General features: G+C 42.5%; 1 protein-coding gene across 5 annotated transcripts; it reads left to right on the top strand.

Annotated features, from left to right (window-relative positions):
* The first annotated feature begins 539 nt into the window (after positions 1–539).
* Positions 540–26,430, top strand: NAB1 (NGFI-A binding protein 1). 5 transcript variants are annotated; one of them, XM_039728686.1, is made up of 9 exons: positions 540–688; positions 2,858–3,025; positions 5,691–6,521; positions 11,866–11,999; positions 13,034–13,085; positions 18,695–18,805; positions 21,150–21,291; positions 22,510–22,659; positions 23,759–26,430. In XM_039728686.1, the coding sequence occupies exons 3-9, from the start codon at positions 5,706–5,708 to the stop codon at positions 23,848–23,850; spliced, it is 1,497 nt and encodes a 498-aa protein (XP_039584620.1). In that variant the 5' UTR covers positions 540–688; positions 2,858–3,025; positions 5,691–5,705; the 3' UTR covers positions 23,851–26,430. The 5 variants fall into 5 exon arrangements, with proteins under 5 accessions (XP_039584620.1, XP_039584619.1, XP_039584623.1 ...); XM_039728687.1 differs by lacking the exon at positions 540–688 and adding an exon at positions 827–1,042; XM_039728685.1 differs by lacking the exon at positions 2,858–3,025.

Below are 26,430 nucleotides of genomic sequence, written 5' to 3' on the forward strand. Positions count from 1 at the left end.
TTACCAAGGAGCCAGGTCAGGACTCTGCCTCCTGCCTGGCCTGACCCTGCCCAGACAAACAGCCAAGGTATGGATTAGCAGGCAAGGAAAAAGGAAAGGAAACCCTGTGAGAAAGGTATTCCCAGCTCTAGCCAGAGCTGGACGTTGCTTACAAGACAAGCTTCTTTTACTGAGGCTTTTTTTCCCCCCTCACTTGCTATTTTTTCCCACATATGTAATTTTTTTTCTATTGTTATCGGCACTAAATATGAGTTACTTAATTTATTACTTATTAATTTTATCACCGAAACATTACTTGTCTAAAAACTGACAGTTTAACCACTTCTCCATCACTAAAACAACTCCACGCTCCCATTTCTCCTCGCTCGAACTGACACTCGGTACTCCCGCACCGCTTTCTGCGCGTCGCACCGCAGGCGGGCCCTTTCTGCCGCCCCGGGGGCGGTGTGCCCGCCCCGGCAGGGCGCTCGGCGCGGTTCCCGGGCCGTTTTCCCAAGGCGGGGCGGTCGGGAGCCGCGCAATTCCCGCGGTCCCGGCGCGGGGGGGCTCGCCCACCCGCCCCGTCGATGGGAAAGGAGGAGCCTGGGCGGGGGGGGCGCGGGCAGGAACTTCGGCGGGGCTGAGTCTGCGGCCCCGGGACGGCACCGAGGGGAGCCCCGGGCGGCCGGCGGCGGCGGGCAGCTGCAGAGTACGTGCGGGGCGGCCGGGGGGCGCGGGGCACGGCCGGAAGGAGCGGGCGGGTGGCGCGTGGGTGATTCCCGGAGAAATCCGGCGCGGGGAGGGGGGAGGACGGGGGAGTGGGAGGAAAGTGCCGGAGCGTGGGCCGCCCCCCGGGCACTGCCTGTCCCCGGCACCGACGGGAGGGGCTGTGCGGGCGCGGCGGCGCCCCGAGGGGCAGCCCCGGCGGGGAAGGCGCCCCGGGAGGGCTGCTGTCAGCGGGCTCGGCCAAGTTTGTGAGGGGACCGCCGCCGGCCGTCCGTGCCCGCCGTGTGGGTTTCCTTGCCGGGAGCTGCATCCCTCGGTGCGGGACCCTGCTCTGGAGGTATTTGTGCGCTCGTCTCGTCCTTGGGCGGAGGGTGTTCTTGCGCGTTTCAAGTTTCTCATTAGTTGAGGCGAGGTGCGGGTTTGTACGTAAACGCGGAGCTCACTCATCGGCTGTATTTTGGCACATCTCAGAGCTAGACAAGACTATTTAATTTGCGAAGTCTCTCTTCTGCAGCTACATGTAATTTTCTCCTCCTGCTAAAAGTCCTTTGGAAACGCTGCAGAAATGTAATGAATATGCAAAGCAGCCAGCTCTCAAACCCAAACCCAGTTTGTCTTCAGAGACTTTTCAAAACGCCCAAAGTGATCAAGATACATTATGAAATAATCACTTTTGCCTAAAATACAGGGATGTGATGTTTCACACTTTCTCCTTGTATTCCTAATTTAATTGGTGACAGCTCAATTAGAATTCACCTGAAATAAAATCTCTACGATCGGTTAGAGTCGCTCGGTTGCTTTTCCTTCCCGTGCAGCCTTAAAAAGCAGGGAAGCTGCTCAGGATGTCCCATGCGTGCATCCCGCAGCTCCCGAGTTTTCCTTCTCCCGGTGCTTCGCCCACATCCACCGCCTGCCTGCCTCAGCCGCGCATCCTCCTGCCTGCTCCGGGAAGCGTGCGGCTCCGAGCTGGGAGCGGGCACGGCGGGGAAGGAGCCGCTCTTTGCCCGTGCTTCCAGATGCGAGCGGGCTGGCTAGAGCCAGCAGGAATAGGTTGTGATTCCTGCGCTAGCTGTTTACAGATATTTAAGAGCGCTCTGTGGTGTCTCTGTGGTTTTTGTTTTCCTTTTTCCCAGGAGTTATGTTTGTGGTCAGAGTTAAGGTGACAGCCAGCCTTTGGGGAGGAGGGCATGGCATGTGGGGTGATGGGCTGTGGATGTGAATGAGGTAATGTGGAAAATCAGAATGCATGGTTGTGGGTTGCAAGGGCTGAGTGAAAATCTAACTTGTGATTTCCTGGTTCTCCCGTGGCTATAACCGTATGCAGCCTTGTGTTTATTTTAAACAGCTTTGTCTGCTGTGGGGAGTTTTCTGGCTTCTTTGTTCTATATGTGAAAAACGTAAGAGATAGCTGCTCTTCCCTGTGTGTTCTGACACTTCTTTCTCACTGGTATGGACAGCAGGCAAAGAAGAGGGAGAAGTAGCAGCTGAAGTGCTGTGGCTGTGTTCGTTTATTCCTGTAGACCTCCCCACGCCAGCTTTGCATTCCTGTCCCTTGCTGGAAAAAGGGTTTGCAGTTGTGTTAGATGTACCTGCTCACTCCTCAGGCAGCAGGTCGCTCTGGCTGGCTTCTTAGGATTTGCCAGAGGACATGACCAGGCTGTTACTCCTGAACCAGGTTGGTTTGGGATCACAGATTAGCCAGCCTAAGACTTACTGAGTAGGCTGCAGAAGAGGAGGATCACACATGGTGCCCCAGGGTCTTATCCCAGATGCTCTTCCTGGTGAGGAGCAGACACAAGTGTCCTGGCTGTGAGCTCTCCCTGTGTCTTCTCATTGTGTAACCTCTTCTCGTGCTCACCCTTTGCCCCAAAAACAGTCCCCAGTGCACTAGGAAATGAGAACAGTGGTGGAAAGCAGTATTTCAGGTCTCTTAGATACAGCTTAAAGGTCACCTGGAAGATGTGGGGCGCTGAGACTTGAGTGGGTGTGCTGAGGCTTTGCGTAGCCGGCCGGGTGAGCGCAGCCAGCAGCAGCGCCAGGTGTCCTTTGGGTTCACAGCCTCCTTCCTCGGGCTCAGCCACTGCCGTGCTGCTTCCTCAGCAGTCCTTGCTTGTTGCTTGTCCTCTTCCTAAGCCTCGTCTTACTCCTGCAGGTGGACTAGCATAGCTGCTTCCCGGGCTTGGTAGGCTGTGAGCGGGGCCGAAGCAGGGACCGGAGCGCTCATGTCTGGAGAAGCAGCGTAGCTGGGAGAGGCCGTCTCGGCAAGGGGAGGGAGCCTTCCCCTCGGTACAGTTTAGAAATAACTTGGGATGGCGTTGAGGTGAGTGCTGGAGGAACTCTGTTTAATGCAAGGAGAAAAGAGATTAAAAGGAGGAGTGTTCGAAAATGCCTTCTCTGCAGAAATTGGTAGCAGCCGTACGTGGAAAAATTGCTCAGCCCTCTCAGGAGTTACTGAATTTGAAAAACAGAATGGATCTTTAAGCTATGAAACAAAGGGATTTCAGTCTCGCTTTAAATGCAAATCTCAACGCAGTGGACTCGCTGCTGATGCCTCCATAGTACATATTAATCCAGTTTTATCTGTCATGAGGAGATTTGTTGATTAGAAGCCTCTAGGTAAAGGCTGCTCGTGGACTGGTGCTGCTCTTCCAGCCTGTGGGCTGGAAAAATGAGTTCAGTTCCATGGCTTGCCTGGAGCTCTTGGGCTGTGTGTAATTTTACTGCCACCGTCCTCCCAAGATTCAATTTAGCTCTCTGCACAAAGTCCATTTATGTAGATTTATGTAGATTTTGTGCTAAGATGAATAACTTTCAGAGGAAATGGGCCTTCTTTTAAAAGTTATGTAAGTTAATTTGTGGTACTGATGGTGAAAAGGCAGCATCATTTGAAATGGGAGGGTAGGAATAGTTTACTGGAATGCCACTAAACCATAAGCTGTCAATTTTGTTTATCTTGACAAATTTTATTAAGAATGGGAGGATTTTTCTAAGAAATTCAGTGAAATAATGACACTTTAAAACAGCGAATTTGTTGCCCTGTAAAGGGTTACCTTTAAGTGATTTTCTCCATTTTCCTTGTTTCTTGTATCTTTGAGTGTTGACAGTACTTGGTTGATATATTGCAGTTAACTATTCTTTCCGAAAACCAAACTGTTTTTCTAAAATACGTAGCTCTTAAATGTGTACAGTTTCACCCTGAGTTCCAAAGTGTGTAGTTTATTAGCTCTTAAGCTCACCAGCAGCTCCTTGAGGTAGCTGTTTGAATCTAAACTGCTGTTACTGCCCTTCTGCTTTCCACATACTGGCACACATACCAGGAATGATATGTTCAGCTGGTGGTTTGGGGGTTTTGTATGTTTTGAGTCTTTTTTTTTTTTCCCCTGGGCTTCATCTCTCTTCCTGAAGAGACTGACTGTCGGTATCCTGTTGCTGCCACATACATTTCTGGGAAGTTTCTGTTGGCCTCCTGATTTTATTTTTCTCTAGTAGAGTTAAATCAGAATTTTGTAGCAAAAGCCTGGTCTTCCAGATGCCTACTGAATAGTAGTTGGGTTCTGCTTGTTTTATCTGTATGTTTGACTTGCTGAAGAAAAGGCTTATGTTGTGAAAGAACCACAAAAATACCCAAACCATTTTTTACCATATTTTTCATGTTTTACAATATGCAAAAGCATGTATTGTAAAAATAATTTATCTGACTTTTACTTTTGGTAACCAATCTCCCAATGCCCCATAGCAAACGTATTTGCTTGCATTGCAGTTTTGGAGGAAGGGGAGTTACACGGTATTAAAATACTTTTTCCTCAGTGTGTGCAAATCTTTCTGTAGGTGTTGTTTTTTACGTTACTACTGAGTGTTTTTTCAAGTCCAGTGTGATAGTAGAGCCAGAGCAATGTTAGCAGACCTGCTCAATGTTTTAGTTCTGTTACTTTCCCAACCAACTGTAAATTACATGCTTTAGACCTTATTGATTGGTGGTTTAGTGTGATACAGTAATACTGGAAATTATCTGCTTGTTTCTGTGAAAGCCACCATAAAGTGAAGAGGTGTGTGTGTGAGATCCTGGAATTCTCTGAGGAGTTTATTAGTTGTGCTATAACTGGATAAGGGGTTTATGAAGTTGAAACTTGTGCACATGTTTTTTGCTACCACTGTAAGGGCTGAGCACCACAGAGATCTGTCTGTTGGGAGCCTTTAAGCACAATTGCTCTATTGCTTTCATGTCTCAAGTGTCAATGACAGGCAGCCTTGTTAGCAAATGAAACGGGCAGGTGAATTCAAACTAAGGTTTTTAAACTATATGTGTTGGAATCCATCAGTATTTTAGCTTTGTCTGCAGCTGTCGCTGCCATAATTAAGATCAGCAGAGGCATTAGATTCTTTTTATGTGAAACAAGTAAAACTGTAGAAATACTTGGTTCTTAAACACTCTTTTAGTGACCCAGCTTCATTAATCCTCTGGAGTTCTGTGAAGCACTTTTCTTCTTTCTTTTCCTTTTGCAATCTTCCGCACTTTCTATGGGGGAAAAATGATCTGACAATTAAGAAGAATTGAAACCAATGAGATTTTTTTCTTCAGGGAATCAAGTATTCTGTAATTTTTCAGAATGTGTTTTATAACAATTTTGATCTTAAGATATAAAAGAGAATCAAGTAGAATCTGTGAGCGCTATTGGCTGACATTCTTGGGAACAAACATGAAGTAGGAATGTTGAAAACAAGCTGGCTTTGTGTTTGAATCATCTTTTTTGTAGGTGCATTACAACTGTCCGCTGATTTGGTTTTTTTCAAAAATGTTTCCATTAAGTTAACATGTCAAAAAACAGAGATTTTGCCCCTTATTCATTTCTGTGGGTGTTCTTGTAATGAGAGAAAGAAGTGCTGTCCTCTGAGTTGTCAGCCTTGTGGAAAGCTGGGTGGCAGGACAGTACGTCTGGGTGTCGGTGCTTTGGAGCTCATCTTCTCTCTGTTCTTACTGTTTGCAGGTTCTGTCGTCCGTGATGGCGTCAGCTCTGCCCAGAACCCTTGGAGAATTGCAGCTGTATCGAATACTACAAAAAGCAAATCTCTTATTCTACTTCGATGCCTTCATTCAGCAGGGTGGTGATGATGTCCAGCAGCTCTGTGAAGCAGGTGAAGAGGAGTTTTTGGAGATAATGGCTCTCGTGGGCATGGCCAGCAAGCCACTTCATGTCCGACGGCTGCAGAAGGCTTTGAGGGACTGGGTCACAAACCCTGGCCTTTTTAACCAGCCTCTCACCTCCTTACCAGTCAGCAGCATTCCAATATATAAGCTGCCAGAAGGGTCTCCTGCGTGGCTGGGGATATCCTGCAGCAGTTATGAGAGGAACAGCAGCACCAGAGAGCCTCACCTGAAGATTCCGAAATGCGCTGCCACGACGTGCGTGCAGAGCGTGGGCACGAGCAAATCTGATGTGGGGAGCTTATCACTGCAGAGCAGCAGCGAGCCCAGACTCTGGCAGGGACACCACACCACAGAGAGTGAGCACAGCCTTTCCCCGGCTGACCTTGGCTCTCCAGCCTCACCAAAGGAAAACAGCGAGACCCTGGATGCTGCTGCTGCTCTGTCAGTTGCTGAATGTGTAGAACGTATGGTTCCCTCCCTGCCCAAAAGTGACTCCAATGAAGTCAAGGAGTTACTGAAAACCAATAAGAAACTGGCAAAGATGATTGGTCACATCTTTGAGATGAGTGACGATGACCCTCACAAAGAGGAGGAGATCAGGAAGTACAGTGCAATATATGGCAGATTTGATTCGAAAAGAAAGGATGGCAAGCATCTCACCCTCCACGAGGTAAAACAGCTTGAGTGGAACTGGGCTTCCTCCCCTATTCCTACACCTTTGACAAGATGTATTTACAGGGTGCACTTCTTGCTGAGTGATGAGAGTTGTGTGTCTGAGTGCTGGCCTGACATGGAAATCTCAGGTGCAGCACAGGTCTCCTTTTGTGGGTGTGTGTGTGTGTGGTGTGTGCACGTGGTGATTTGGTGTCAGCAGACTGCTCGCTCGCTGGTCTGCCCTGCCAGACAGAAGGTTAGGAGTTTGGCACCAAAACAGCAACCAGTATCACCCTGAGGGATTGTAAGGATTTGGTACATTCTTAAGGATGGTCTGTCATGGTATTTCCTTGCAGCTTTGAGAGTAGGCTTGTTTGGAAGATCAGTAACTAAAATTCCTTGTGTCTGATGCGATTACTTCCTTCTGTTATCTTCCCTCACCTCAAGACTCTGCTCTGTAGCTTGTGCACTTAAAAAGATAAAAAGGATTCTGTCAATTAGGTCCCTAAACCCAGTGGTGTGGACTATTTTTTTGTTTGAATTGGGATGAAGCTCAATTACACAACCTGTGAGGTTTTTTGGGCATGGTGGCCTTAAGCCTGTCAAGTGAGGTGTGGGCTGTGAGGAGGAAAGGAAAGGATGTCTCCAGTATTGATGGGTGGTTGTAATCTGGACGTTTGTCTTTTCATCCCGGAGTAGCATCTCTTCCCTCTTGTCTTTGAAAGTTCATGTGGGCCTCCCTTGCTCCTCTTGTGGCATTCCTGAGGCTCACACTGCATGTGTTGTAACGCAATAGGTGTGTCTGTGTGGGGAGTCGTTTCCTAGTGCCAAAGTACTGTACAAGAGGAGAACAAACATTAATTCAGAGCTCTGCCAAAACACTGTTGATACGAGTGCTGCATCAGCATTTTCACAGTTAACAGTGATTGCAAAATTTCAGTTGGATTTAAAATTTGGCATGTAAGACTTAGCTCCCAAAAGGAAAGGCAGTGTTTATGTTACAGGAGTGCCAAAAAAACTGTACTGGCTTTAGCCTTTTCTCGCTTCAAGAAGAAGTTTTGTAGGTGTGTGATCCATAGCATAAGACTGAGTTCTCTTTATGTCTCTGAGTAGAAGGGCAGAAGGAAACAAGGCGTATTTCTTTACATTTTTATTTACATATTTACATTTATAAGGCAACTGCACATCACCGGCAGTGACTTGACAAGGGCTTTTACTGCAGACTGGGGAGACACTTCCACAGTAGGCAGCCACATTCCTACCACACAGTTCTAGTTGTGCAGCTTACACTTACGTGCTCTGTGGCTTTATGTGAAACACTTATAATCTATGAATTCATCCACTGTACAAGAGAGATCTCATCTTACTCCCCTGACCTTGTGGAAGTCTGCCTTGTAAAAGAACAAGTTGTGTATGAGATGGAGGCAGGATTTGAAAGGATTAATTGTGTAGATGCCCTGTATACATGGCTGCAGATTCAGGATTCAGAGAAAGGGGGTTTTCCTCACCTGAGGATGGAGGCAGTTGAGATGTACAACAGTGTGTGGCTGTGTGCTTTCACAGCCTCTCTCTGGGGTAGCAACTGCAAAAAATGCTCTGAAATCTGGGCAGACTACCTGTAGGATAATTTTCTAGCATCCAGCAGTGTACTGGAAGGTGGTCTCCAGGGGCACCTTTTGTGTAGGCTCAGGAGTGGCTCTGCAAAACTGGGGGGATGAACTCTGGGGTAGTAATTGAAGGAGCGGGATAGCAGTGAACTGGGAGAAAGGACAACTGCTCTGCCTTGTTCATTTTTTTAAGTATTGCACTACAGATCTTTACTACATCATTGTAAAACCACGTTTAAAAATGGAATGAGAGCATGGTTTGGCTTTAGGAAATATTTCTATCGCTATTGTGATTAAGGGCACCAGATCAAAGGAGTCTGTGGTTGACTTATGCCTCACTTACGCATGTGGGGCCTCGCTGAACTTGATGGGAACTGCACACATGCAGGCAAGAAGAATTTGCTCATAATTAGTTTACTGTTGCCTTAAAGAGGCTGGATTTCACTAAGTTTTGCCTTGAACAGTTTTGTCTTCTTGTTCTGTTTAAGGCAGAAAATAAATAGCAGCAACGAGACCAATTTTGTTTTTTGTTTAAAATCTGCTAAACCAGAGTTTGCCTTTCATAAACTCAGCCTCGGTGTGTTTTTGGTTCTGATGGCTTAAGGAATTTGCAGCTCAGAAGGAAGGACCTTAAACAACCAGGGAGGTAAGTTTCTGCAGGACCAGAGACTGTTTTTCTGCACATGTTAATACATTCCAGAGCTGTCATTCTGCCTCACAGTTCAAGGTTTCTCCTTGCAACTGGCAAGGAACAGCTGAATAAACTTCACTGTGAATTTCAAAAGCTTAAGTAATGGTTAGCTTTTTAATGTAAAGATTAGGGTATCTCTGGCTCCTCAAGCAGAGGGGAGTTCGATGCAAATTAAGATCAAACATGGTGGAATTATTAGTGGTGAATTAGTGAGAATATTTTGTTTCAGTGTGAGCACTGAAGTGTCTCAGAGGGCTGGAGCAGCCATGAGAGGCCTGTGGGGGCTGCAGACACTGGGCTGGTTTGGAAGTGTGTGCTCCTGGTAGGAGTATTTGCATAAAGCATTAATCTAACATAAAATCTTCCGAAGGCGTTCCAAAACTAATAAACATGCTGTCCTTAATCCATGCCATTGTTTCAGAATTACACAGCTTTTCAAACACAGAGAGCACTCAATGTTTAAAGTTGGACTAGAGTAAGGGATGAGTACAAGGCATGCCCCTGAACTCAGCGACCCCTGCAAGTTTGAGTCAAGTTTGTAATTTGCATTTTCATATTTCAGTTTTTGTCTCAGCACCTATAAAACGGGGAAAAAAATCCAGTGGAATTAGAAAAAACAAGCAATTAATTTTGTCTAGCTTGGTTTCTTCCTTTTCTTTTGCTGACTCACCAAAACAGTAGGGTTTGGTATTTAATTATGTGGTTTCTAGTGGAGGAGTCTGTGAACCCCATCAGATGGAAATATACCCATCCCTCTCCTGTATGGTTCTGTGCTGCTCCATATCCTTAAGGCTTCCAGCAAACAGATGCTTTATTTTTAGGCATGCAATGCTTTGTATCTGCAGTATTATGCCTCCTGAAAAGGCAGAAAGCCATGATGCGCTTCAATTCAGTAAGTCTGAATGTGACCTGAAAGAGAAACCAGGAAAAACAAGCAAATAAACATTTGGCTTTTCTCGCATATTAGGATAAACAGCATTTGCCTACAACTACCCAAAGCATTTTCAGTCATTTCAGCTCTTTGCAACCTTTCAACACTTGGAGGGATAAAAAATATCTCAAATTATTTTGTAAGCATTAGCTGTATTATTCATCCTTGGCAAAGTAATAGCTATCAGTGTTACAGAAATTAATGCCTGCTTTGGATGGTAATTATTTTAATCGGTGTTGTATTAATCTTATATTGTGTCTTTTTCCCCATTGTGTTTTTTTCTGGAAAGACAGACATTGTGGAACAGCTGCTCCTGTCTAAGGGGTAATTGTTTTTTAGTACCTTGTATTGTAGGAACATAGTAACCTGTTCGTGCCCTTGAACATCTGATCTCTGTGAGATTTGGGGTTTTTGTCTGTACAGAGACTAAAGAATCAGGCAACATAACTAGTTCACCTGTTAAAAACAAGTTTGTGCTCTGATTAACATTTAGATGCCATAGGAAGTGTCCTACTGAGATAAGAGGCTTTTAGGCTAAACACAGGAAAAATTGCTTCTGAAATATTAGCAGCAGCAGTTCTGTGTGAGGTTTTACTAGAAATACTGCACAGGCTGTTGAGAGAAGAATCTCAGCTCTTCTTGATAGATGTTTTTGTTTTCTCAACCATCCTGGAGAGCAGGTGTTGCGTTGGGCAGAATAAATTTTTGATGGTTTGGGTGCCACCAAGCCCCGTGGTGAAGGACAGCGTGGCTGTGTGTCGTTCATGTCCTGTCACAGCTTCCATCCTTCAGGGATGGAGCGTGCCGCGATTCGGGGAGCTGCTGGCCTCTGGTTTAATTCCCAGGTGACCCTGCAGTGTGGCAGACAGCAGGGTGAAGGGGGCAGTTCTTGTCCTTCTGCCAAGGGACAGCCTGTAAGTGCAGACCTGCTGTCTGTGGGAGCAGTGGTTTGGTGTCTGAGGTCACACGTGCGCTGTGCCTCCGGCGCTGCCAGGTGCAGGGTCAGGGATGGCACATCTCCATCCATCATGGCTGTGCTGACTGTGCTGTGGAAACCACGCTGCTCTGCAATATTCACCAGCCTGGGACAGATGCAGAATGTACTGTTGACAGTAGCTCCAAAGCAGCTTAATTTCTAAAAGTAAAATGGCAGAAAGAGCTATGGGCACTTGGTAGAAACACCTGTAGTGTTCTGTTGGCCTCTTGCTGTTACGCCTCATTACATGTTCTGGCTGTTCTTCAGCTGAGGAAAAAATGAGAAAGCCTCTTCAAGCCCTGCTTGCTGTGGAAGGAGCTTGGAATAGCCTGTCCAGCATCTCGATTTGGGTCTCATGGCATTAATAATGTTGTGTCCCTGCTGCTGACCATATGCTTCTTGGACAGCAGTGTTTTTAAGCTGATATAATTCATGACAGTATCACAACTTCATATAGGCTTCTGAAGAGCATTGCAAAACCATTTGGAGCCTCAATTTCAGGCTTTTCCTCCCCCCCCACTTCTTTATGAATCTTTTGCCAGCAGCAGAGGCACTAGAAATGTGTCCTGGCAGGCTCAGGAAAACATCCTTGAAACAAGTTACATTTGATTCATGTCTGAAGATAGTCTTCACAAACACGAGGGTGAGAAACATAGCTAAAAAAAGTTTAATCGTTTCTTAAACCATCACCTTCTACAGAATTGATTCTGTATTCACAAGGGAAAGCCATCTGTACCCACACTGTCAGGGTGGTTGTTTTTTTTTTTTCCCCCAAGTCCTGGGCATATTGCATTTATAAAAATAGTATTCCCTGTAAGCCAGGCTTTGGGAGCCAAACACTGTGAACGTTCAGAGCTACTGTTTTATACTGAGATTTAATTAGTGCTGGGATGAAGCAAAAGCAGCACACATTGAGGCAGTCTCACAATAGTGTTTTACTTTATGAACCAACTGCATTCATGTCTTTCCTCTTCCCAAAAGGTTACCTGGTTTAGTAAGGGGTATAAATAAACCGAAGAAACCCCAAGGTTTAGTGTACAATTATAGGTAATTGTACTTGCGACTGAAGTTCTTTATTATTTCAGAAGAGGTAGTTGTACAAGCCCAGTAGGTGAAAGCATGAGAATGCTGAGTGCCTGTGTGTTCCACTTGCAGCTGACAGTAAACGAAGCAGCTGCCCAGCTGTGCGTGAAGGACAACGCCTTGCTGACCAGGAGGGACGAGCTCTTCGCGCTGGCCCGGCAGATCTCTCGGGAGGTCACCTACAAGTACACCTACAGGACCACCAAGTAAGGCTTTCCTTAGCTCACCTACAAGTACACCTACAGGACCACCAAGTAAGGCTTTCCTCAGCTCAGGGGGCCTTCACTTTCAGGGAACTAAGCAGGCTGATAGCCTTTCTTCTGAAGCACTAGAGACACTTTCTTCTTGCTCTTCAGTTAGCAATGTGCTCTTCTGAGGAAAGGAGGGAAAGGCTGTTTGAGTCCTGAAGCTTATAAACTCATAAGATTCAGCTGTCTTGAATTACCTTTTTATTTCCTCTCTAGTTTTCCAAGTATTTTGAGGATAGTGCATATTAAGAGGCATCTGAGAGGCTGATATTTCAAGCATATGAGGCATTAGTGTGTTTTGAGGTTAATGTAAATTGGCAGAGTAGCCAGAGATGCTCAGTGCATCAATTTCCTTTTTTCCATATACAGATTTGGCTTGTTAGCCAAAAAGATAAGGTCACAGGGAGTGGCTTACAAGCTTGCTTTAAAGGAACTGAAGCTGAGTCCTAATTTCAGTTGCTGCTGTTCTGTTAAATGAATTGCTGTAATGAAATGGTGACAAAAGCTTAACAGCTTTCAAATCTTTTTAATTAAAACCTTAGCATTAGTAAGTATGATTGAATATCTTGATACTTTCCTTAGATCTTTAAATGCTGATTCCCTTGCCTATAATGTAATATCCTTTCAAAATACATTTTGCTACTTTCTATGAAAGTTTTCCTTTGCTCCCCTTTCTTTCATAGAGATTAATGTAAATATACATCCATCCTGGATAGGCAATGCCAAGAGCATTTCTGTTATTCTCTGTGCTTTCCTTCCTCTTTGGAAGGAAGAATCCATGAATCCCTTGATGCTTCTGAAAACAACAGAAAATATTTGTGTTCCTCTATACTTGAATGACTTTCACTGCCATGTCAAAGTGAACTGGAGGCTTTTTTGTGCATCTCAGTGTTCTCCCCTGAGCTGTTTTTCTTCCATGACTGCTTTTCATTGTTATTGGTGATTAGGGTTAATGTGCTGTTTACTGATGGTGTATGTGTCTTCTCTTGTAGATCTAAATGTGGAGAAAGGGATGAGCTGTCACCAAAGAGAATCAAGATAGAGGTACAGTAATGTGACTTCTGTATTTTGACCTGTGTGTGCTGAAATTCAGTTTTGTTTTGAAGGGATCTGTCTTAAGGAAATTTGTCAGAAAAACATTTGATAGACAGTTGATGGGTATGAGAGAGAGAGAGAGGGTGGGAAAACATCACCAGTGTCTCTGTAAATGTAAGTGCTTGATGGAGAAACCTGTAGGAGCAGGGGTAAAGAGTAGGATTTGTTTAATGGTAAAGATACTCTCAGTGTTTTGCACTCAGAGTGAGTAGGAGGGGAGGAATGGGACTGACTGACTTCCTGTGGTGGAATAAGCTCAAGCACTGTAGGAGATGTCTTCCCATAAGGCCTGCTGCTTTTCAGTCAGCATGAGGTGGGGTTTGCCTAATTCACTGGAGTCAGCTGTTGATCGTGTCCAAAATGCAGAGTTCTGGATAAGGACTGATGGCAGGATATTTGCCATCTCTGACTCTGCCATACATTAGAACACGGATCACATTGAAAAGTCAAAAACTAACTAAAAGCTGTATATTTCATCACAAAAGGCTGTGCTTGTAGATGTTAAATTACAGCTTTTTGTAATGAGTTTTGTGTCAAATGCATGTATACATGGCTATTGTATACACCTGCACAAAATGTTGCTTAGGCAGATGCTGGAAATTTCTTGCTAAGAGTGCAGGAGCAGCGTGTATGTAGTTTACCTTTTTTTCCAGTTATTACTGCTGGAAGGTAAATTTGAGGCCTTTTTAAAGTCACTTGTAACCAAAAAAAAAAAAAAAAAAGAAAAAATAAAATCTACATACATATATATATATATATATACCTATATACCTTATAAGAATAGCAGATCTTTCTTTATAATTTGTATTTTGAACAAATTACTGTTTCACTGTTATGTGGGTATCTAATTTATCCTTAGCATTGTGGGTGTTTTTTATTGTACTATCTACTGAAAAAGGTGTAGGTTAAATGTGTGTTAGAATATGAGCTAGATTTGTATATGACACAGATAGGTGATGTATTCTCTTAACTGTAGAGGAAAATTGCAACACATTCTGAAGTGTGTTTCTCATATGCAATGCATTCTGTGATAAATGATGCACTGTATGTGGTAAGGGTTTAATTTTTTTTTCAGTACTGCAGTGCTTTCACCTGCACAAAGGCTTTCCATGTGAGGCAAGCCCTGATGAGAGCAGTTAGTTTTTAAAAGGCAGTTTTGAACAGGTATAGAGGAGTTCATCTTATTTATGAAGTTCCATCAGTCCATATACAGTTTAGTTTTGAGTTTATGTAGTGCAAAATATTCACGTGCAATGAGGATTCACTGGTAGCTTTGATAAGTCAGTAATGTCCTTTACACATGTCAGGATTTGCTTTTGACCTATGCTTGTTCTTTGATCCACAAAAAACAGCAGGGAAAAGCTGCATTAAATGATTTTATCCAGCTTCACCTTTATCAGCCTTGACCACCATGTTGCAGGATGGTTGCTTGAGTCTCCTCTCTTTTGTTCAGTCCAGCCCTAATTTGTGAGAGCTGGTGGGGAGCTGCCACTCCTCTGCTTGAAGTAGTATTTCAGTGACTTGGATTTCAGCACTGGAGAGTTTTTCCTTCATTCAGTAATAATTGATGATGAGCAAGTGTCTAAAATGACACACTGCAAGGGAGGTGCTGTTTTTTACAGGATCTTCATTGAAAGAAAGTGTAAAATTAAAACCCTGAGAAATACAAGCTGAAACTCAAGGTTTTCTAGAGAGCAGGATATCTGGACAACCTCAGGGAATGTGTATTTGCCTGTTTTCTGCATGGTGAAATCTTAAGAGTCTGGAAGGCCTGCTTCTTTTATACCCCTTATAGTTCAATAGTTCTGAGAAAGGATGTTTACTTGGTTCATGTTTTATCTCAAATTACCAGTTATATTTTAAAATGCTTGTGAAAATTTCAGTCTTAATTGTACAAATGACTACTTCAGAAATAGGTCATTTTTCCAAAATAAGAAATTGAAAATTAAATTGAATTAAATCTTTAATCTGATAGCAAGGCATTATTAATTTTGAAATTGCCTGTTTTGTTACCAGTAGAAATGTCTTTTTTCCTCACAACTTTGGGAGTCTTCTAAGGAGGAGTAAAGCATTATTTCAGTGCATTTTAAATTTGAGGTACACTGTAAATTTTGGGCTTTACTTCAATGAAATGTAAAAGAGATGCAGGATGACATAGTAGATCACTGCTGTTTTGGGTTCCTGGTGTTTGCATTTTTAAAATTAAAAAAGGCCTTTTTTTAGTAATATGTTCAGGGATTTTTTTGGTTTTGTTTTGGTTCGGGTTTTTTTGGAAAGGTGAAAGTAAAAAGGAAAATGGTAGCAAATGCAGATTTTTCCTTCTGTTCTGGGTAAGAATTCCTTAATACTGTTTTCGGAGTTGTAATGCTTCATTGTGGATTTGTTCATTCGCTATCAGGAAAATACATAAAGGACCTGAACATGAGGTATATTTTTTGTTGTTATAAGTAGCTCTTTTCTGGTTCTCTTTTTTTTTTTGGGAAGAGGAATTTTGCCTTTCTGTTTTAAGGCTGAACTCTGTATTTTGATTCACCATTCCTTTAACTATTAGTCATTAATGTCTCTGTGAAGCGTGGCCTAAAATTACTAGGGCTTCAATTTGGAAAGACTTCACAGCCTGTTTGCATAGTGTAAAAGATTACATAAAAAAAAGATGAGTTAATTTCCTGAAATATAATAACACTTAAAAAAGCCTCCAGAGAGGCTCTGAAGGTCATCCTTGAGCAGAACCAGCAGAGCTGTGTGTGCAAGCTGCAGCACTGTCAATCTGCAGCCACATTGTAAATTTATCCTTTTCATGAATATGAAACTCTCACAAGCATTACAAAGAAACAATGTGCCATGAATTACATCAAATTACCTGTAAAAGCCTTTCTCTTCCCCTGTGAGCTCTCCCCCTCTTATTCGTTGAGTGGGTGGGTGAGCTGTGGGAGTGAAGTGTAAAGAGGAGAAGGGGAAAAAATTCCAGGCAGATGACAGACTCAAGGTGTGGAGGGAGCAAAAAAAGGAGTGGAGTGAATTGGTATTTGGGAGCAGACTGTAAAAAAGGAGTTGTATTTCCTAAATCCACTCTGGACAAAGAGCAGGACCAGGTGAATAGGGGTGGAAATGGCACATTCTCCTTCAGAGCAAGGATCAATCCTGCCTAGGTGTTGTGTGGCTGGGACACCCCTTATTTTGTCACCTTTCATGACTCATTGCCAGCACCACTCAAAGCAGTGAGCTGATGTGGCACCAGCTTAGAAAGCAAAACAAGTCACAGATACACCCGGCAGAGGTGGAGGAAGAGGCTCCTCCTCACTATTGGGGTTGACAAAGTTCCCTTCAGAGTCTGCGTAAACAGCCAAGAGAGGAAAAAAGGAGAGTTTTTAAAAATATTCTTGCTGTCTGTCGTCTGAAGAAATTATTTTGTGTGTCTGTGTCTCCATTCATCTGAACAAGAGAGGTGGGAAGAGCTTTCAAACACTCATTTCCCGAAGCGCAGTGGGAGTCAGGGGGCACAGGCGGGGAGACCTGAGTGGAGGCTGCAGGAAAGCATCTTCCCTTGGTGCCAGTGTGGGTGGAGGAAGAGGAGAGAAAAGCCCCACCTCCACTATTTCTGAGAAGGCTGAAAAGAAAAACCAAAATGTGGGATTTGTTTTTTTCACAAAAACAGCAAAAGCAGTAGAAGGTACTGTTTTCATAGGAAAAATGTCATTAGAGGGAGCGAAAAAACACATGTGGGACTGGGAACATCTGCTGCACAAAACCGCTTGGAAAACAACTAAGCAGCAGCATGGCAAAACAAAAACGCTGCAGTGCATGCAGCAGGACCTCCAGGCAGCCGTGGGGCAGAGCAGGTTGGTGCTTGGTCCAGCATCCTCCTCATCCCACAGGGCATTGGGGACAGCCAGCAGTGGGAGGGGCTCTGGGAAGGTGATCCAGAACGTGTCATCCTCCAGGAGTTACCTGCCTGGCTGAGGGGGGACTGACACAGCAGCAGGCAGCCAGAGCCACCTTTGGGAAACAGCCTTCAGTTTGGTATAGGCAGGTGATCACAAATGTGTTGTGAAGACCTGTGTTACCTGTTTTGTTACAAAAATAGGATCCTGAGTGATGGGGTTCTGTGTGTTCAGCTTCTCATCTTCCTACGCACAATCATTCTCCTCTCCCAAACAGATTCAGGTCTTAACTCTAGAAGTGGTCAGTGCTCATGGAAATGTGCTGCAAAGCCTTTGTTTCCAGCTTAGCTAGAGGCTTTGTGGCAGTTAACCTGGCTAGGAAGTTTTTGCATAGCTGTTGTGTTTATTTGTTGGGAGTAAGTTGGGTGTTTAAAAGCAATATGCAGCGTTCTGACAAATTTTAAGGTGTTTTCCTGAGCATAAAGAATAGGTTTAATGGCGTTACATTGCACTGAGGTCCTGGCCTCTGCCTTGGGTCAGAACCCTGCTCTGCAGGTTAGTGGAGGGAACCCTTGTAGTCCTTTCTCTGTGTTTTTTTCTAAAAGATCACTTCTATTTTCCTTGGACAGTAACCCTTTTGTCCATCTGTTGTTGAAAATTTAATAATGTATGTGTCTTTGGAATCTACAACACAATTTCTCTGTGTTTTTTCTAAAAGATCACTTCTATTTTCCTTGGGCAGTAACCCTTTTGTCCATCTATTGTTGAACATGTAATCATTGACATGTATGTGTCTTTGGAATCTACAATGCAAATATCCCTAATTTGGTGTATTTTTGAGACTGAGGTCTGTAGAACCTCAGTGGCAGATGTCATGGCTCTCAGGTTTGGGTCTGTCTTAAGATCTCTGGCTTCCTCTCACATTTTAACAGTTACCTATGCTCTGCTTTTGTAAACATTTCTGGATGTTCCTCTAGTGCACATGAGCTTTCCTTTTATAATACCAAGACAGATAAACCCCTCATCTTGAACCTTTGCTTCAGTGATTATTTTAATGGAGTCTGGCAGGCTTTCACAGGAACTTTATTTGCTTTATTGATACATGTGCAAGCTGCAGAAGAGATTTGCATGTCATAAGAATTTCAGACTGAAAGAATTATTGAATCATGCTTTCTCATAGTCTGTAAATTTTCTACTGTACTTCTGAAATGGTGAGATTTCATTGTGTGATACAAGTGTAGGTTCTGTGTGAAATATGTTGAATTTCAGGAGGCTTTTCTCAGTTTCACAAGGTTAGTATATATCCTTGCCTACATATAAACTTGATTTCTGAAATGTGACAGAAACCATAGGCCTAAATCTGCCTGTCAAGGCTGAATGTAAACTAGTTTAGTGTGAGTAACAAGGGTAGTCTGGATTCACCTGAAACTTGAGAGAGATGAGATTTTCTGTGCCATATTAGGTATATGGCAGTTGCTGTGGAGGGGCTGTGTGTATTTTATGCACAAATTTAAATGAAGTGGATAGCACAAACATGTAAATTGCAGTCCAGAATTTTCACAGAAGTTCAGGAATGTGATTTTTAGTTGGTTTTTTTTTTCTGCTAAGTGTACAGAGAAGGTAAAGAAAAAATAGTAATATGTTCCTCTTGGTTTGGTTTCTTTTTATGCTCAATAGGATGGTTATCCTGATTTCCAGGACACGGTCCAGACGCTCTATCAGCAAGACAAAATGCCACTTGCTTTGGCTAAAGGAAAGAGTGAAGACCCAACAGCTCTTAATTCCCAGGTAAACCAACTGCACTACATTGTGAATAATACAGGCTGTGTCTTTGTACATTGGTTTTGATGTTGTTGTTTTGATGACTAAATAAATTCCCATCAGTTTTAAAAGGCTACCTAGCTTAGCTGTGATTGCATCACTCTTAATTTGGGTTTACCTCCCGAAACTGTTCTGTCACAGTACTACAGCTTTGCCCTTGTTAGTTCCAAGGAGGTAAGATGCAGCATAGTAGGCTTGAAAATCTGTGGTTGCCTGTTGGGAGCAAGTAGGGTAGTATTGGTACAGTGTGTGCTGTGTTACTTGCGTTACCCGCTAAAAATGGAAAGCTCAAGTTTCTGAGTCGAGAGGAATAGAGTAGGCGATCTTGGAGTCCTCTCTGCTGACATGTCTTACAAGTAGAAAGACCAATGTGTTTAGGAAATAAGCAAACCTCTGGATCTGAGAGGATAAATTGGCTTCCTAAACAACACCTAGCCTGGTGGAAGTGCAGTGTTCTTGAGCAGACAGAAAGCTTTGTATAAATGAAGGCAGGTTGCCAATTTTTTCTTTGTCTTTTCTGTAGTGTATCCCAGCCTCGAGGCAAAATACCCATCTCCTACTGCCAGTTCTTGCCAAGGAGGGATTTCATGCTAAGTTGCAACAAATTTGTTTTGTGTAGCTGATTTGGGCAAATGTAATCACCAAATTTGCACGTAAGATTACATTTAGGAGTTACCTTCCTGTTTTCTGAGAGTGGATGTGTACCCTATAATTTACTTTCTTCTATTGCAAAGTAGTGCTCGGTCATACAAATCTGGGATACATCAAATGCAGTTACACCACATGTTCTGATGTCACAGAATCATTACATGAGCTTGTTTTGTATACGCTTTAATGTTTTTGTTGGTCACTGCCACATAACAATGCACTACAGATTTAAATCAACCTTAGACATATCTGTAACTCTACGGGTTTTTGTGTGGTGATCAGAAGCATCATTGAAGTTTAAAATTCTGGTTTTATCCCAAGTAATCAACAAAGATGGCATGAATGAAAAATGCTTTGTTCTTTTAAAAAATTACTGTGTAGTTCAAAAGTTGGTAACAGAACTACTGTGTAGTTCAAAAATTGTATTGACAGAATAGCAAAGTTAAAGCACACTTAAAAATAAACTATTTGAAAATAGGTTCTCTTTTTACCTTCCTCCCAAGACAGGGCTGGATCTATCAGTGTTCTTCTGCAGACCCTGATGAGCTCTGAGCCAGATTATATACATACTGGCCATGCCATTGCCCTGCTATCAGGGTCACCATGGTGCTGGAGGAGCCCAGGTTTTGCTGGTCTGTTAGGCTGTCATTGTACATGTTCAATTATTGAACTGTGCTGGGCAAGCAGCCTTTTGTGGGAAGTCAGGGCTTTCAGCATCTCCCATGAAAAGTGAAATGCTCTGCAATGAATAGACTTCTGTAGCAATTGAAACAATTATGGCATTACCTGGAAAAGAAATCAATTTTTCCTATCAATTGTACGTGTTAAATTTGTGTACTTTCTGTTCTTATGTTCATTATGGTTCTTCTAAATCAACTTTCTTGACTTGTGATTTTGTTCTTATTTTTGCAAGATGCTTATTTACATTCTCTCAAGAACAAGATTATAGTGAAAGTTAGAATTCTCTTGGCATTAAAGTCAATGACAAACATTCAGACGCCATTTCCTCCCACGTTGCGCTGGATTGTTTAGCTCCACTCTCTAGAGGTGTATAGGTCTTGTTCTTCTTCTAGACAGACATTTCACACCTTTATCCCCCACAAACATACTGTCATCCTACACTTTCAGAATGGCAGATTTTTAAGCTTGTGTAGTGCTGTTTCCTAAAATAAAGATTCCAAGATGTCTGGTGCGATCTTGGCATAAGTTTTTAGCAGATGTTGCCATTGCTCTTGGAATACTTTCTGGAATACTTTGTGAAGGCATGTATTGAACAGAGCTAACTGGATAATTAAGACATTTTTTTGCTTTTCTTGAGATTCTCTTCACGTAACCTGCAGTCCGAAAGTGCAGGAAGTGATTTTTGTGTGTTTTTGAAGAACAGAATTTAATGTTGCATTTCTGGGTAGATGAACTACAACAGCTTGGATTTTAAGTATTCTTGAGTGACTCAGATGTACATTATGAAAATCTCTATGGGTGCAAAAATATTTTGTTTGCTTCATAGTTTTGAAGAAACCGTAAAACACACATCTGTACATATGAGTCAACAAAAACCACTATCTAGGCTGTTAGTCTTTTCATCTGATCCTGTTTTCCCCCTGTGTTTTGACTTGCTCTATGTATGTATATAGAGAAAAATCTTTTTTTGTTTCAATTGCAGTCGGAAAAGGTGATGGCAAAACAGATGGAGTTTCTCTGCAACCAGGCAGCGTTAGAGAGACGTCTTTCCACAGGGTGTTACAGGCAGAACTCGGAAGAGCACAGCCCCAATGGCATGTCATTAGATAATGCTGATGGACAAGGTATGGTAGCTCCCATAGCTCCCAGGCACACCGTGCTGCCAGCAGAGACATTTGATGTTATGCAACGTCTGTCAGTGGTGGTGTTTATCTCATGCAGAACCCTGAGCACTGAATGGACAAGACAAGATCTCTCTCTGCCCTGAAGTGCTTACGGTGTAAATCATGCAATCAGATGCACACTCAGGTTCTGTTCTGTTCCTGTTGTGCATGTGGGCAAACTGCTTTCCCCTGAGATAGCGTGGGGAGGGCAGGAGGTTGGGTGCACTGCTCTTATGGAGAGCAGGACTTTGCTCTAGCTTTATCCTCAGTTTTGAAAACAGAGCTGAGTGTTGCATTTCATTTGTGTTCTTGCTTTGGGAAATTGAACATAAAGGAGGTAATATAGTTGGTACCCCTTTTTGTTTACCTGTTTGTGCAGTCTAGGAACAAAACCTGAGGAGCTGGCTATGTAAATTACTTAGCACTAAGCATGTTCTAATGATGTTCTTAGTGGCTTGTTATTCTTCAAAAAGCTTACAGTTCTGTGGTTCTCTTTGATTTACCAACTGGCTATTCCTTGTCTTGAATTAATTTTAGGAGTGTTTGTTTTGCTTGAGTATTTCTGTTTAGATCACTTTTGTTACTGTTGTGAAATGAGGCAAAATGTTACAAAGAAGAAATACAACCAGAAGTTCTTTTGTCTGTTTTTTAAATGCTAGTTTTTTAAAGGGGGTTGAAAAGAAGCAGTAGAGGGACAGCTAAAGGAATCAATACAAACAAGTGTTAAAAACAGATTTTCATTTGTGTGAATTGGTGAAGCAATGAGGTACAGAAGTAATCATGAAGAATAGGTGTGTGGATCCAGCTTTCCTTGGCCCAGCAAGCTTCCTTATGCCACTTGGCCATTGTGCAGGGGAACTGGAAATTTCTAGGATCTCAGAGGGATTGTGCAGCAGGAGAGGAAAATTTTTCTATCTCAAGAGGATTTTTGAGCAGAATAAAGGGTTTTTTAAAAACATAATTTTTTTTTGTCTGGCTGAGTGTCCCTGCCTAGCAGTACCTGTGAAGTATTCTGCAAAGCAGTGTATTTACTTAAGCCCTGTTTTGCTAGAAAACTTCTCTGAGCAGCTGAAATCTAGGATGCGTTTTTGCTGGTAGAATGAACATGTGTGTAAGTCTCTGTTTTTTCACACTGATTTTGTTTTCATGCATCAATGTCTCACTGTGAACAACTTGCAGGTGAAAGACCACTGAACCTCCGGATGTCCAACCTGCCAAGCAGACAGATGCAGCACATTTCACTCGATGGAGAGCAGCACGTGGGGAAATCTCTGTGCAGTGACTTGATCCGGCTTTACCCCAGTGGTGAGGCAAAGTCCCAGTCCTCGGGTTAGTGCTGCCCCTGAGAAATTACCCACCATTTCTTCCTTTCTGTGATGTCTCTGAGTGAAGCAGCCAGGAAGGCAGGCTGGCATGCATTGTGTGTAACCATGCCATCAAAGCTTTGGAGAAAACTCCAAGAGGAGTGTTACTTGCTAACCTAGAGTCAGATTGAATATTATTTGGGAAAGGTTTAAGGGGTGCAGTAGCTGGAATCAGATAACCAAGTCCTGGCATGTGTCTGTCCTTGGTATTGACCCAAATTACTGCTATTAAGTGCTTAAACTGCATCACAGTGACAGCAACATGATTATGACATGGCTCCATTCTGTATAATAGAATCAGGCTTTTTATAAAGAAGATGTCTTTATTCTGATTTATAAGGACCTAGCACTGTTTCTCTGCTGTGAACTGCATATCATGCAGGAAGTCTTTTCCACATGGGTTTCTCATTCAGTGACCTCTTCTCACTTGTCATTTACCTCTGGCATTGCGAGAAACCCGCTCTAAGTTTGATAGAACAGAGCAAAAAACCTTTGTGAAATCTCTGTGGGTGTTTTCAGTGTAATAGTGCACTGAAATAAAGCCAGGAGTTCTTGAGACTCTTGCAACTTTAGGAGCAATAATAAAATCCCACCTGAGTTTGAAAGATGCAGTGGGAAAGAGGTTATTTGAAAGACAAGATGCAAAAGTAATTGTTTTGAAAACCAGGTAGAATCTTGTGTTTTTCTCTTTGGGATACTGCAATCTTGGCTCACCTGTTTTGCAGATTGTCCCAATCCCAGTGCTAATTCATTTAGTGAACTCTCTAGTAGGGGATTTTTACCTGTTCCTTCTCAAAATGCAAGTGCAGAGTGCATCTCCATTAGCCCCTGTTGCCAGAGGGGTTGAAGTGAATCTGTGATGCTCCCTCTGTCATCACTGCAGTGTAACTGAGGTAGTTCTAACCCAGCTGGGTTAAAGACCAGGAGGAGGAGGCAGAATTTATTGCTTCATCTGTTGGTATTCATGTGTTTCTTGGACCTTTTTGTTGATTTAAGAACAAAATATATTTGTTTCCAAACAGTGTTTTAACATCTTTCTTTCTTTCTTTCTTTTCTCAATGCAGAAGGCCTTGGTATATTAAAGGATTTTCCTCATTCAGCTTTTAACAACATTGAAAGGAAGGTCATAAAAACAGAACCTGAAGACACAAGATAGTCATTCTGCTCTGGAAAACAGTGTCATAGTAAAGAATGAAACTTCACAAGAGAAAAAAAACCAGCCTTAATAACCAGTGTTGCCTCATTCAAATAAGAGATTTCAATAGCCAAAGCCTAAGAACTGGTACAGTAATCTGTGGAAACAGGAAAGCAAGAGACACTGCAACTAAAACAGTAATACAGGTGGATAAACATTCCTGTAAAAGTGGTTTTATAACGTGGGAGGATTCACAAATTAATATTGTGGGTCTTCATTATTTAAGAATGTATTATGTATTTGTATAACTTATCAAAGTAAATCTAGATGTCGGGACGTGTATTGAGTCCAGTAGATGTGGCTACAGTTCATTTTACTTGAAATTTCAATGTCTACTTTCAGTGTACCTAGCGTAGATATGGTTGTTAAACATTTGAATTAAAATTCATTGGAGAATTAGGAATGCAAACCTTGTGACACAATTAACAGCAAGTTTGCAACAATACTTGTAGAAAAAGGAAAATGCATACAATATTTTCATGGTTTAAAATGTTATGTGGATATAGCATTTGATAGACCTAGACCCTGATTCTGTATCATAGCAGATGTACTTGACACTTAACTATCGCTACATCACTTCCAATGGTTCCAGCAGCCTTTGTGTAACACACTCACAGCATAATACCTACACACAGCTCAGGAGTGTGGGAGATGCCAGTTAGAGGATGGAGGAGTCCATCTGATTGGCTCCATTTCCTTGGGAAAAACTGGGGATTGAGGTACCATACAATTACTAAATTTCATTTGGTAGGAAAGTCGAGAGACCAAGTAGTATGGACAGGGCTGCAAAAATTGTCATTGAGACCATTATAACTTCCTGGACTTCTCTGTGGATCTTAAAAAAAAAAAAAAAAAAGGCATCCCAAGTGTGGCAAAGGTGAGATACTGTGCAGGATTTATGCATCGGTGTAAAAGGTTGCACTTGATATCCAGAAACCCTAAGATTTTTTTGGAGGAGAGAAAGGAGTTGTCTTCAGCACATATCTCCTTACTAAGTGCTGTCCAGCCCACATGATTCTATGAATATACTGTATACTGCATACAGTATGCCAATACGTTTCTTTATGTATGTGATTAATTAACATCTGTATTCTTTATTTATTTGACAGTTTTTATTTTTTGTACATGTTCACTTTTGAAGATGTCATTTTATCTAAGGAGGAGTAGTTGGCATATAACTTTGGAATTTACCATGGTGTGTTTGTGTGCATCCATCTTTCCTCTGTGCTGCTCTGCAGTCAGGACAGTTACATGCCTCCATTTCCGAACACAGTTTGTGCTTACCCTGTGTTCTGGAGGGGAAAGAGAGAGCTGAAGGAAGTGAGTTACCATGTCAGAGGGTAACCTTCCTTATTCAGGTGTGCACTTCATGTCTGCAGTTTGCTCTGTGTCCTAGGTGTGTATTAACAAACCAGTCAGTCTCTGTTGTACTGAAGCGCTCAGCAAAATGTGAGCTGAAATGTCTACACTGCAGTCTCTTATCACTGTAAACATATCTAATTATTTTATCACTTGATTTGTGGAACAAAGCTTTATAGTAGAAACACCAGTAAAACAACTTTTTATACTATTAAAATGTTTGGTTTTTTTTAAAAAAAATGTTTCTTGAACTGTATGGTACTGTTTCACTTACTGAAGTATCTTACTTTAAGCAATGGAGTTCACAGCTTTGCTGTTTAGGCATAAGAGATTGAATGTGTAGTTATATTTCCTCTTTCCTGTTGTGTGAGTTAGTAGCACGGATGTTCCTTCAGTTTGTAACATTAACCAGTGCCCTGGTTAGTACCTGAGTAGTTTTCCTGAGACGTGTATGGAACTTGTTAAAGGACAGTTTAAGGTTTGAACTGTACAGCTTGAGCAATAGACGGTACCAAGCAGCAAACCTTTAGAGATGCAGGAAACATTTGGTTTTCTCCAACATCTGACACCATCAAAAGTTGTGTGTGGGTCACAGAAGAAGCTCTTAAGCTTGCTGGTCTCTTCAGTTAAAGTGAGAGGAAGGAAAAAGAACTTGGTAAGCAGCACGCTGTTTCAGTTGAGTCCAGAATTTATTTTGTAAACACTAATGTATTAAATTTGCTATAAATTAAAGTCTATAACAGTTATATTTTTGAGTTGTAAATACAGTACTTTGTGTCACGACCAGTTGGTTATCTCCAGAATGATATTTCAGTTTATAGTCCAACAGGCCATTTCAGTCTCAATAAGCTGGAAGCAATTTTTTTTACTGGTTTGCAGCTGTATGATTTATTTTTTTTTTTTTATCCTGGGGTGGGGGAGGTGGGTGGTACATTCCAAGATTGCACATACGCTTGGTAATAGCAAATACTCAAGCATTGGTCTTTCCATGACAAAGGTCTTGGTGGACTGCATCCTGGCCAGCCTCTGGAGTCGCAGGTAAAGGCTTGCCCTCGTCTGCTCGGGAAGGGTTGCTAGATCCAGGGAACTCTGGATCAAAGGCCAGCCCTGCAAATGATGCCTGTTTTATTCACATGTTTATATTGTTGCTTACAAAATAAAATTCACCGTGAGAACTCTTTA

The sequence above is a fragment of the Passer montanus genome, unplaced genomic scaffold (assembly GCF_014805655.1).
Source record: "Passer montanus isolate IOZ18808 unplaced genomic scaffold, ASM1480565v1 scaffold66, whole genome shotgun sequence".
Lineage (NCBI taxonomy): Eukaryota > Metazoa > Chordata > Aves > Passeriformes > Passeridae > Passer > Passer montanus.